General features: G+C 40.7%; 1 protein-coding gene and 1 long non-coding RNA gene across 6 annotated transcripts in view; one reads left to right on the top strand and one right to left on the bottom strand.

Annotated features, from left to right (window-relative positions):
* The window catches only part of METAP1D (methionyl aminopeptidase type 1D, mitochondrial), a 41,399-nt gene extending 32,970 nt beyond the window's left edge, over positions 1–8,429 (bottom strand). For 2 of the 5 annotated variants that reach the window (XR_014947968.1, XM_032445849.2), the window contains exon 1: positions 7,491–7,641. Coding sequence is in view for 1 of the 5 variants with exons in the window: in XM_032445845.2 (XP_032301736.1) it covers positions 7,580–7,619 (40 nt within the window). In the remaining 4 variants the exon portion in view is untranslated. Of the gene's footprint in view, positions 1–7,490; positions 7,642–7,727; positions 8,144–8,280 lie in introns of those variants that run through there. The other 3 variants (XM_015868535.3, XM_085552539.1, XM_032445845.2) reach the window with 3 other exon arrangements.
* LOC107316714 (uncharacterized) lies at positions 7,627–11,640 on the top strand. Its single transcript, XR_001556526.3, has 3 exons — positions 7,627–7,786; positions 10,347–10,421; positions 11,539–11,640. It is a non-coding gene; the product is annotated as an uncharacterized LOC107316714 (long non-coding RNA).
* Positions 11,641–12,250: the final 610 nt, after the last annotated feature.

Below are 12,250 nucleotides of genomic sequence, written 5' to 3'. Positions count from 1 at the left end.
ACAAGTGGTATGACTTGATCACAAAATAAGAGTGACTTTTCTTTAATAGAAACTAGAGCTTGACTTCATACAGCGCCTTTCATACTTAGTGTGTTATAAATTGCTTTAAATACTGGCAAGCAAACAGCCATTATGCACTCAAGAGCTCATACATAATTATACTTAACATTTTTACAGAGCTTTTCATCTTCGAAGTGCTTTACAAACAACTCATTAATCTCAGCCAATGCACCTGCAAGGTAGGTAAATGCCTGTATTGTAGGTAGAGAGACTGAGTTCAGCGGCTCATCCAAGAAGGTGCACCACCAAGCTGTTTGCTCCCACCACAGCCTGGGGACTGTGAAGTCCCACACACATCAGGGTGAGACTCATCACCCAACAGCAAGCTGGCAAAGCATCACTCTCTCCCTCCTTACTGCACAAACTGCTGCACATTCGCTGGAGCATGAGGATCCTGGACAATGCTAACTACAGAAATGTGAAGTCTGTGACCTCCAGATACAGCCGCAATGCAAGAAAACAACTTTAACTTCAGTCCTCAGGTAATCCTTAATTATCCAAAACTTTGAATGAATGATGTCAAGCAAGGCCAATAACTTTCTCCCTTGCTGGAGACTGGAAAATAATTCTTCATGAGATTATAATGCATGATTATGGCTACACTTTCTGATGCATAAAAAGATCTTACGTGATTTTTTAAACTGTTTTTTAAAAAATGTCAGAAACACCAGAAATGTCAAACCTTGAAGAAGAAGCCTGAGAAATATGAGCTGTAATACAATACATGCACTGTGCTGCAGCAGACCTTCTCTTCCCCTACCACAGAAACAGAATCACTGCATTTTTAGTGAAGACATCTTTATCTCAGATGCTTGTGAGCCACTAGATTTAACTAAACAAATCTGAGAATCTTTATCTGTTCTGTCTGCACATTTGTGATGCCAGAGCTCTGTAAGTTCTCTCGCTACTGTAGTTCCTCCCAGGGAAAATAGCTCATGTTCAGAAAAATTGAGTTCACAAATCTTACAGCAATAGAAAAACAAGAATTAGCTGAAAGCCAGGTTTTCCACACACTTTCTAAGGATATCAGGAAAATAATTCTCTGTATGAGTAATGGTGCATAATAGTCAGATAGGTAAATCTGAGCAGCAAAGGATAAATAAACAAGGCAGAATTGCATTTATTAGGAAGAATAATTAACATGTTCTGCCTGCTTGTTCAGTCGATCTGGTCAAGAAGGCTGAAATAGGAAGAAGCAACTTTTAATAACTCTTCTCATACATATATATATATTAATTTTACAAAAGAAAAAGACAGCAAGATCACATAACTCAAAACAATGAGGGAATAAGTCTTGACAATTAAGAAGAAATTACAAGTTTTTAAGAAATTACAAGAATTTTAAGATTATAAATATTCATATATATTTTAAAGCAGGACAGGCACATGTCAACCTCAAGATAAAAAAAAAAAACAACAAACACACCAAACAAGTACAAAACTAAAGAGAAATTTACAAGTCCTGATAAAAATAGAGGCATATAAGAGCAAAGTAAAGCCAAAGCATATGGGAAATGCAATTGAATTTAATTAGATTGACAACTAACACTCATTCTGTGATCATAAAAAAATAGAATAAAAATAATTCCACAAACATTTTCTAAATAAAGGAATTTCAACTGCTGCTAAAATCATATGCAGTGTTTACAGAATGTAGGTCTTCTAACAGAATGAAACAAATTAAAGGAGAAACACGGAAGAACAAAATCAATTCATCCTGCACTGAAAGCACAGAAATGGCTATGTAATAAGAAACCAACACATCAGAGTAACACAAAGGCTTCAACATTTTTATTTTGTTTAACAACTTGTTGCTTCATTTCCAAATAGCAATCAAGAGATGCCAAAGCAACCTCTTCACTATCTGTACTCTCAGCTGCTTCTGTTTCCATTCTATTTCAGAAAGAATCTATTCTTCTAGCCATCAACAAACCAGAACCAGACCTTGCTGGTGGTGAGGTACATTGCCCATCAGCATAAGGTGCAGCTATGTAAAAGCAGCAAAGAAAATAAAAGCAGGGAGCAGCATCTGAAGGCAGCTTTCTTTCAGTACCCCTGGGAATCCTGGCACTACCAGGCTTGGGTTCCCAAGCAGAGGGGATCAGGTGCATCAGCTACAGCAGCTCGCCCACACCTGAATCCAGGTAGATTGGTTCTCTAAACACGAAATATCAGCACCACAAGGTAATGGCAGCAGGCAGGGGATCTCCAGAAACATGTAGCTAAAAACTAGAACATTAAATTAAAAGTGCACAAAGTACAGACCCCTCCTTTTATACTTTCACATCCTTTTTCACATATGTAATATGAAAGTTAGATCCAGCACACAGGAATATCTTAAAAACAACAACAACAACCGACTTACATAAAAATACTTAGGAAAGAAACCACTGCAATAAAGCATACAGCTTGAAAAGGTACAAAATCAAAAAGTAAAATAAACCAACAAACCCCACAGTTGAACTGTAACTTATCCTCCTCCCATTTGATGACTATGAAAAAAAAAGTTCCAATTACATTTTAATGCTAATAAACATAGCTAGACCAACAGCACTGGGATGCGGGGTTCAGAAGCTCTGCAAGCCACCACCCCAACCTGGCATGCAGGGGGAAGATGTTCCAAAGTGCCTCACTATATGTGAATTTCCAAGTGCTATCAAACTGTGCTGGTTTGGGAGTGAGCAAGAGGGAAGGAGGAATGAAAAAGAGGAAAAATTACACGATCCCAAATGGCAATTGCGGTAACTGTAACTTGGAGTCTTACAGGCAGTTTTAGTACAGAGGCCCTTTTACAGAGTGTGTATACAACCAGTCTCTACTCTGAAATTATAGTTTGCAGCAGGACAGGAGAATTGCCTGTGAACGCTGCTAAAAATTCCTACACTTTCACTTACATTTGCTCATGATTCACAACTGTCAAAACCAGAGCATCATATCTAGTATGTCCAAACATGACAGAAGGGAAAAACAGCTTAGATTTCATGACACAGATCTCTGCTGCACTTTTAGCTGCAAATCCAAAACTAGAAGCAGCTGATTTGTCTTCAGCAGAAACCCAAACTTCAGAGTAAGAAATGAAAACACCATGTCACTGAATTAGGGTGATTCAACCACCTTGAAAAGGACTTGCTTTTTGTTGTAACCTCAACCTTACCATCTGTATACATTGAAAATCACTCAAGAAATAATGGGAAACATGTCAGAATGGAGTAGTTCAGTTTCCCCTACAGATCTGGAAACCGCTCATAACAGAATTTTAGAACTTTCTAGCTATGAGATGTCATTTTCATGTACGTCTTACATTAATCTTCTAGTTTACTTAAGGAAATTCAGTGCAAAATTAGACTGCAAGGAGTATATTACCTAAATCTAGAAAGCCCATTCATTTATGTCCACTTTGAAATGATGTGTTAACCTAGTAGCTTAGAAATAGCAAGTGTTAGCACAGGTTTCAGACTCCCTTTAATTCTTCTGATGCCACGTACCTATAAGATGCTTTGCAAATTACTCCCTTGTAGCTACAGTTTCTCCATCCATCAACTGCTGTGAACAGTTTCAGTCCCTATTGTCTCTTGTGGCTACCTGGGCTGAGATCCAGCAGGCACAACCTGTTCCACTGTATGGTCAGGTAACATCTCATCCTGTCACTTTGGTTAGAGGAGCTACATGCACTAAAATACACTGTCATTCACAAACTCACATCCAGAATATAGCAAGTTTCAGTTCTTCACCCTTACTCTTCAGATGCTACATACTGCATTAAACAAGCTCAGGGACCAGCCAAGATCTGTCACACAGCATACCACCCTTCCTTCAGGGACCATAGCCCACAGCAGAGCTGGGCATCAGTTTCACAGCAAACTACCACACCAGGGCACTCAGCTGGCAAGGAATAGAGCTATGAAATGGAAATGGAGAGGGAAAGGGGCTCCTTTCTGTCTAGAGAATGGTAACTTTCAAGAGGAGAGACTGCAAAATGGAAAAGTATACACACAAAATATAACAGTTCAGTTTTGCCAGAAGGATTATAGCTGGGCTTACCTCACATTTTCTGGCATCTAAAATGGATCCTGGGGAGGTGGTCAAAGCCACACAGCCTCCAGCATGGCAGCCAGCCTGCTGCGAGGTGAGGACACCTGCTAAGGAGCCTCCTTCCTAGGAACGCAGACTTGGCTGATGTCAATGAAGAGAACAAAGCTAATGGAGAAACCGTGCCCCACAAATGCCCCCCAGATAGAAAGGATACATCCCCTCAGAACAAAGGCTCTGCGTGCTGCCAACAACACATTACCTCTCAGCTGACAGAAGACAACAATTAAACACTTTATTGAAAGGGGAATATTTTTTCTCTCATGCCTCAAACCATGAAAGTGTATCCCCCAGAGTTACTCATTGTTGTGCTGTTGAAATGGGAATAATTCCTTGTCTGCCTCATGGTTTGCAAGACAGGGATGGAACTACCTCTGGATCGTTTGAAGATGTTAAAAGTGTGCTGCGATCAAATGGTTTGAACTTCCACTGTGCATTATTTGCAGCTGATAATGCTAATGCTAAATTCTGGAGACACAAGTCTGCCTACAAATTAATGGAAAATGTGAATTAATGTTTGCTTCCAGCTAATTGCCCAGCTCACATATTGCACAGTGCAGACAAGTATCACTTGATCTTGAAAACTCTTGGACAAAAGTTTTCAATCACTTTTCCCATCTGCCAAAAAAACCTTCAGACTTATAGGACATACCCATTATCAGCCTGAAATACCAGGAAATGCTTCCCCTAGGACTGATATCTATACGTGATACAATTTTATTTTATTATTGTTTTTTCTTTAATGCATTAGATGGCTTTAAAAAATAATTTAGAAATTTCTACAGGTGAGGACCGAAAATTCTTAATTTTTGAGTTGCACATTTCTAAGATGAACAATGATAAAGATACAGGTGAAAAGATGCTCTTAGTATTTGACTATCAACAGTGCTAAGAAATTCTAATGGTTCATTCTTATCATGAGAATAGCCTTTTACATGCCGAGTTTATGGTCACACTCAGCAAAGGAAAAGCAACATCTGAAAAAAAATAAAAAATAAAAACGTAACTCCCATTTCAAAGCACATTATCAAAAAGACGGAAAAAGACTGGAAGCACGAGGCTTTGAAGCCATAGTGCAACAGTCTTACTCCAGCTATGCCTTTGCCTCACCAAAGACAATAACTTAACTTGATGAAGTCTGGCAACAGTACACATCACAGGTTGTTAAGAAATACTCATTCATTGGTAGAGATAGTGAAGCAAGGTAAGAAGATGGGAATACCAGTATTTAACACAGTAAGAGACTTGTTTAACTAGGCATGTCTTCTCATCAGTTATTTTCCTGTGGCTCTGAGTCCTGAAACTTCATTACCAGAAAATATGAGCTTCTACTCTACCATAATTTACTTGCCTAAAATTAATAGATCAATAAAAGATTATTATGCCTGAAACCATCCAAGTTGCATTTGGAGACATGCAGTTCTTTGATGTTATCATCTTGATTTTATTACCAATGAACATCACAAATACAATTATTGCAATACCTGAAACTGTCATAATATGTAATTAGAGCATTTACAAGCTGATAAAACATCATACGACCAGTATTACTTGTAAGTACAAACTGTGAAAGGCTAGCATGCCATCACTGTGGCAGTTCTGGCTGCTTCTTAGCTACCTTTTACAAGTTGATAAATACAACTAGCGTTCCCGTGCATCACCTGTAAAATCCTTCATAAACACTGTACAAAAGAGAGTGGCAGCTAAATCCAGAGCACTCTGAAATGCAGGGCTGGAACCTACAGAATCCCAGAGGTTTGTGCAAGCTACCCATTCACTTAAAAAGCTGTACAGCTTCTCCTTGGGTTGACAGTATTGCAGTTGTGCCTCTAGCAAGACAGAAAATATTCAAGTAAATTCTCTGATGCATCTAACAAAAAAATAATCTTTTTACCTGTTTGCAAGCATAATCATTCAACGTCTTCAAACACAATGAATATATATTCTTATGATAGCCTAATTTTCCTTCCAATATATGAAGAAAGTATTTAACCAGCACAGAAATTTTCAAGATCTCTGCTTTTCAAATGCGCTTATCTAGAAACAGTTCCATAATAGTGAAAACTTTCATCATTCATAGAAACGTAACACCAGAAGTATGAAGAGATATCACATAAGAGGCTATCAAAAAGTAATTTTCCTTCAATTTAGGTAGAATAGATTCCCTTTGGTGGACTGAAATCTAATTAAAATTACTTCCGTCTTTCAGTATTTGCAAATTAAATTACACTGAGCTGTCCAATTCAGGGAAAATTGGATTCAGTTTAATCAGTCTTGTCTGAACTATGACATTTTTGCTTGTTCAACTTCTGGAAACGTATATCTACCAGGGGAAGTGAATAAAGTTTGACATCTGAAGGGAGAGTATGAAGGCTTAACAAATTTAAATGGCTTGGGGTATTTTAACTGAATGATAGACATGGGGTTTTGGGGCACGGAGGGGTGGAGGCAGTTGTTCCCGTCACACATGGCTGCACAACACCCAGAACAAAGTTTGCAGATGTACCATCGCTGAAGCAAGAAATCAAGAATGAAGCTGCATGCTAAACTTCACTTCATTTGAGATTTAAAACAAAAAAATAACCAGTGTTGTATGTTACCATGTACTGACACGTGATTCAGTTTCCAAATGGCACATGCATAAGCACAGAGGATTTGACTGGTGTCTAAATTAAAACACATAGGGGGCTCAGAAAGCCAGTGTTCAGCTGAAGCCCAGGCTCCAAGGATCCTAAAACAGCATTTCCCTATGGACGTGAGCCCTCATCAATGAAAAAACAACTGACGTGGCTCTTCTGTCATGCATGTAGTAGGATTAATTGGGAATAAAAGGCATTTATGTTTTCCAAAGGCTGCTCAAGTCTCTTTGGACAGCATGGAAAATAAGGTTCAACATAGTGAAAGAAGGGCTGTTCTGTCAGTCGCATAGCATTGCAGTGCTGTGCTCACAGTTTAACGTGCAAGATAAAATTAACACGGATTATTAATTATTAATTATTAATAAGAGAGAATTAGCCTGCTCTCTATTACTACAATAACTAAGCCGTACACAAGATATATATTCAATCACACATAAAGCCTACAGGGGAGCACTCCTGCGGCCCACCCGCGGGCTGAGCGCAGCTGGGCGCGCTCCCACAAAGCGCGGGAGCGTCATGCGGGGTCAGCCCTCACACAGCGCCAGGCACCTCAATGGAGGCAGATCCCCGCTCCCACACAGAGTCACAGAGTGACCCGGGTTGGAAGGGACCTCAAGGATCATGTAGTTCCAACCCCCCTGCCTGGCACGGCCACCAAACATACACCTTTACTAGATCAGGTTGCCCAGGGCCCCGTCCAACCTGGTGTTGAACACCTCCCGTAGCCCTGGTGCCGGCAGATCCGCCCCGCGGTCACTGCCCCCCCCCGCCCCGCGGCGGCGCGCACTCACCTCCGCCCCGCAGCACCTTGACAGCTCTGGGCGCCGCCATCTTGGCCACGCGGGGCGAGATCACGTGGCCGCGGGAGGCGGCCCGGAGCGGCCCGTCCGCCTCACACCTCACACACCTCACACCTCACACACCTCACACCTCTCACACCTCACAGCGCGGCCGTCGGGCCGTGTCGCCTGAAGCTCGTCCCGCCCGGCGCACGGCAGGTACGTGACGGGCCGCCCCGCACCTCAGCGCTGCCGCTGCCCTTGGGGTGAGGGCAGAGCGGGCGGCAGCCGTCAGGGAGCGCCCCCTTCCCGCCTGCGGCCGCGTCCTGCGTGTGCTCGTGTGCTGTGATCGCGGCGGGACGCGCTGCGCCGTTGTTTGGTGAATGGCGGAGTTAGGGGCGCTTCTTTGAAGCCGGTACTTTGTTTTTAGCCCGCTGTAGTAAAACAGCGTTTGTGAAGAAAGTTACGAGTTGCTCTTTCTGAAGTTTTGCTGTTTAACTTGTTGCGGGGGGTCTCTGCAGAATATGGAACTCAAACTCTCGCATTTCGTGTTATTTCCACTGCGCAGCCAACTGTGGTGTGTTTGAGAAAGATCAGACAGAGCGGAGCTCGCTGTGGAGCAGAGCCTCCCGCGGGCAACGAGGGTATTTTATATGTTAATAGTTAGCAAAAATACCGTGGTGGAAAGGGACAATAACAAATTAAACGCTCACCTGTGTCCTGGGCTCACAGTACAAAACTGCAAAGGGAGGGACCTTCAGAAAGAGAACCTTCCTCTGTGGCGGTCAGCCCTTCAATGGGGTCTAAGGGAGGCGCAGCCAGGCTGCACCGCGTCCAGTCACACACTGAATCGCCTTCACTTTGTGCTCCCGGGGCTGACTCGGTGCTTCCTCAGGTGATCAGTCAGTGGTTCAGGCCGTGACCCAGCAGTTCCCATACGATGCAGTATTGTCTTTCACAAGTTTGAACTCCATCAAACACCATTTTGTGTTATTTTTCATCTTGGTAAGGTTTTAGAGTTGCAGATACCCAACCACTGGTTCTATGAGCATGAAGTTCAGTGTAAAGCAATCACGTGCTGTCACTGTTTGGTGTATGTAATTACACATTGCTGGAATGAGTGTACTTCTCTGTGCCTGCAGAGAACAGCACATCTCACAGGAAAGTAGTCACGGGTGAGAAGTAGTTCTCTATTCTATCATTTTTTCGTGGGGTGTTGCTAAAGGACAAAAGCAGAATGGTCCAGGTGAAAACTATTATCACCTGTCTTACACAGGTCAATAAATGTTTCCTATTCAGGGAGATCAAATGCCACTGAGAAGAAAATAAAGTGAACATTTGGCTTTTGTCTGTTGCTGTAAGGCCATAATTCCATATTGTAATGGCCTTAAAACTTGTTGATGGCATAAGAAAATGTGAGAACTAGAGACTATTAGAAAGACACTGCTGACAGCTTTGTAATTAGCTTGTCCTTAAGTAGCAGGTTACTTCCCAAATATCTGTAGATACGTGTTAGCAGTTAGATTTCCCAATTCCTTCTGCAGATCAGAAACCAAGAGGGGATCAATTACAGGAAAGCTGTTTTATGTTCCAAGAGAACAACTATTCTGTAATGTTTATAATCTCTAGATGAACCTGAAACCTTAACAGTCATTATTCAGAAGTCTGTAATTTGTGTTTAGGTGAGGATTATCTCCTTTTTCTAATATAAGGAACAGATTTAATCAGGAAATCTGTATTAACAAACCAAAGACGACTATCTCAGAGAAAAGAGAGATACTCTATATCCTAACACGGTATGCCCAAAGAGTCACTGACTGCTGCTTTCAAGTTCTGTAACCAAACAGAACCAGATGTACACAGCTGTCTCTGTTGATGTTTGGCAAATCCTCTGAAATGCTGAAGGTGACCAGTGGTGATGTGAGTTGTCCTCTGCTTTGTGTTGAGATGCAGCTCTGGAGACATCCAAGTGAAACGTTTCAGTAGATAGAACTTGTGGTTTGATTGAAATCTTTGTGGTCATTGAAGGAAGGACTAGCAATGTAAAATTAATACGAAGATCAATGGTGTAGGGAATAATGTTCACAATGACTATTAGTTCATTTTTTTTTTTCTTGAGAAGACTGAAATATCTACAACAGATACTTGCTTATCAAATTTTAAGATTTTACCATGCTGTTTCTTGGCTCCAAGTTCAAATTACCCTAGCAAGCAATGTTTCACAAAGCAGTAGCATTAGAGAATAGCATTTTTCAGTTTGAAAGCTGAGATTCCAAGCTTCTAGGTGATAGGTTTATAAAAATAACACGTTTCTAGCTTTAACAGTTTGATACTGATGAAATCAGGTCTGAACTGACACTGCAAGAAAAGGTAAAATGGCAAAATATACAACGTAAGATTTTCAAGCCTTCTATTGTCTGACAGCTATACAATATGATAAAGGACAAGCATAAAGAGCAACCAAGTCTTAGGGAGAGACAAAAAGGAATTGAAGAAATGATCTATATAAACAGACGTTATGGGTTGCTTACCCTTCTGCTGACATTGCAGAGAGAGCCAGTAGGTCAGTCTTGAATCACCTAAACTGCCAGATAACAGCTTTGTGTATTTGTTCATAGGAGGCATGGACATTTACTGCCTAAAGGTACTGGTAAAGCTATATGGATCTTTATTCACACTACTGTAGTAGTTAAATTGTCTTTCAAACCTTGCAACTTCAAGTAGCTTGCTTTATCAGTTCTGAAACTATGGGGATTTTCACAGAATCACTGTATTGTAGGGGTTGGAAAGGACCTCCAGAGATCATTGAGACCAGCCCCCCTGCAAAGCTGGCACCCTACAGCATGCTGCACAGGTAAGCGTCCAGCTGGGTCTTGAATATCTCCAGAGTAGAATCCACCATCTCCCTGGGCAGCCTGTTCCAATGCTCCCATTGTTGAATTTCGTTGCCTTTCTTTAGATTACTAGTTGTTGAGCTAGAAGTTGTTTCCTGATTTCTGAAGTCAGTAAGATTTATCAAAAATGCATAAAGAGTTTGACCCAGGTTTCCAAACATAATCATCTTGTAGTACTTCATTTATCTCTTAGGATAGAAAGCCTGATGAACCAATCAATGCTATTTGTGTGGGCAAGAGTTGCTCAAAATCGTTCTGTATCTCTGTTGATTGTTATATTTATGGGCAATGCATAGTTTCCTCCTGTCAACAGGAATGATAATAAGGCGATAGGTTTGTAGGAGGTGAGAGGAGCAGAGTTATGAACAACTTCTTAGTTGTGGTTACATCCCCCAAAAGTCTGCTGATTCTGTGTTCCCTTGAGGATTAGTAAGAGAAGAGAGAGATGCAAGCTGTGTACTGGAATAGTGACACAGAAATACAAAATTCACCAGGTTGTTTGAGTCCTAGATAGAACCAGGACAGGTAAAAAACAGAAACTTAGTAAGTGTTGGGTTGTGAGGGAGTTTGAGCAGCTCATTGCTGGTTTTAAGGAAGAAGGGCAGAATGACCACATCAAGACATTAAAAGCCTTACCCAACATGGGAGAATAGAAATGAATACCACTTGGCTTTGCTTTGGCTAGACCCTAGTAAGGCCTTGAATACGTGCAGATGGAAGAAGGGCATAGGAATCACTTCTAGGAGGATGTCAAATGTACAGAAGAACATTTTGAAACAAAACATAATGGTTTCAAAATTAAGGTATCTTGCAAAGAAATATGTTAATCTAATTTGATAACTGCTGGCCCAGAATGCCTTGCTGTTGTTCTGCAAACCAAGCATCTGCAAACATCTGTCCCAGTGTGAAACCTGAGTTGGCCACTAGAGTAAAAATGCATCTCCTGACTACATGAGAAGGGAGCACTGTTGGAGTATTGAGCATTAAAATTAAAGCACTGTCATGTCCCTTCTCCATAAATATATTTACTACATGTACTATGTTTGTAAGAAGTATTCCTTTCCTGTTCTGTTTTAGCCACTTATGAAACCCTCCATTCTCGCAGAGGAAACAAACTATGAACTTAGAACTTAACTTCTCAGGTAATATAATTTAAAATAAACGAAATACTTTATACAAGGCTACTTTCCATTGTTTTCATAAAAATTTCACTGTGAAATAAGTCATAGAGGTTTTGGATTTAATATATTTGCTGAGTCAAACTCATCGCTGCCTACTACCTGACACCTCATTCAAGCAGCATTTTCTGGCTTCATCATTAGAAGAAAGCCTTGCTGACAGAAACTATTGTTAATCTTGGAGTAGTACTATTGACAGTAACTTTATATGGAAACAAAGTTCATCCCTATCAGCTGAATTAAATTCACAATTTTAGATAGTCTACTGTATTTTCTTAAAGTGGATTCACTGTTGCTGTACTTTTAAGAGATGTAGGGACACATCAGCAGCCTGATACCAGCAGCATCCATAATGAAAAACCTTACATATACATAGGGGACTCATATATTCTGAAAGGAATATTTAGGTACACCAAACTATTTTAAATGTCATACCAGTATGTTGTGCAAAGGTTCACTTGATCTTTTGAGTGAAGAAACTGAAGAATTTGGATTTAATCGAAACGCAAGACTAAGTCATAGAGTAAATTAAAGTCACAAACCTATTAGTAGTTGTTCTAAGTATCTGTGAGTATGTAATAACTCAAAAGAAGCCCAGTAGCCACTTAAGG

This window comes from Coturnix japonica, chromosome 7 (assembly GCF_054131305.1).
Source record: "Coturnix japonica strain WE chromosome 7, WE-NBRP24, whole genome shotgun sequence".
NCBI classification, from domain to species: domain Eukaryota; kingdom Metazoa; phylum Chordata; class Aves; order Galliformes; family Phasianidae; genus Coturnix; species Coturnix japonica.
Note: the sequence above shows the minus strand (reverse complement) of the source record. Positions and strands in the feature narration are given on the sequence as shown.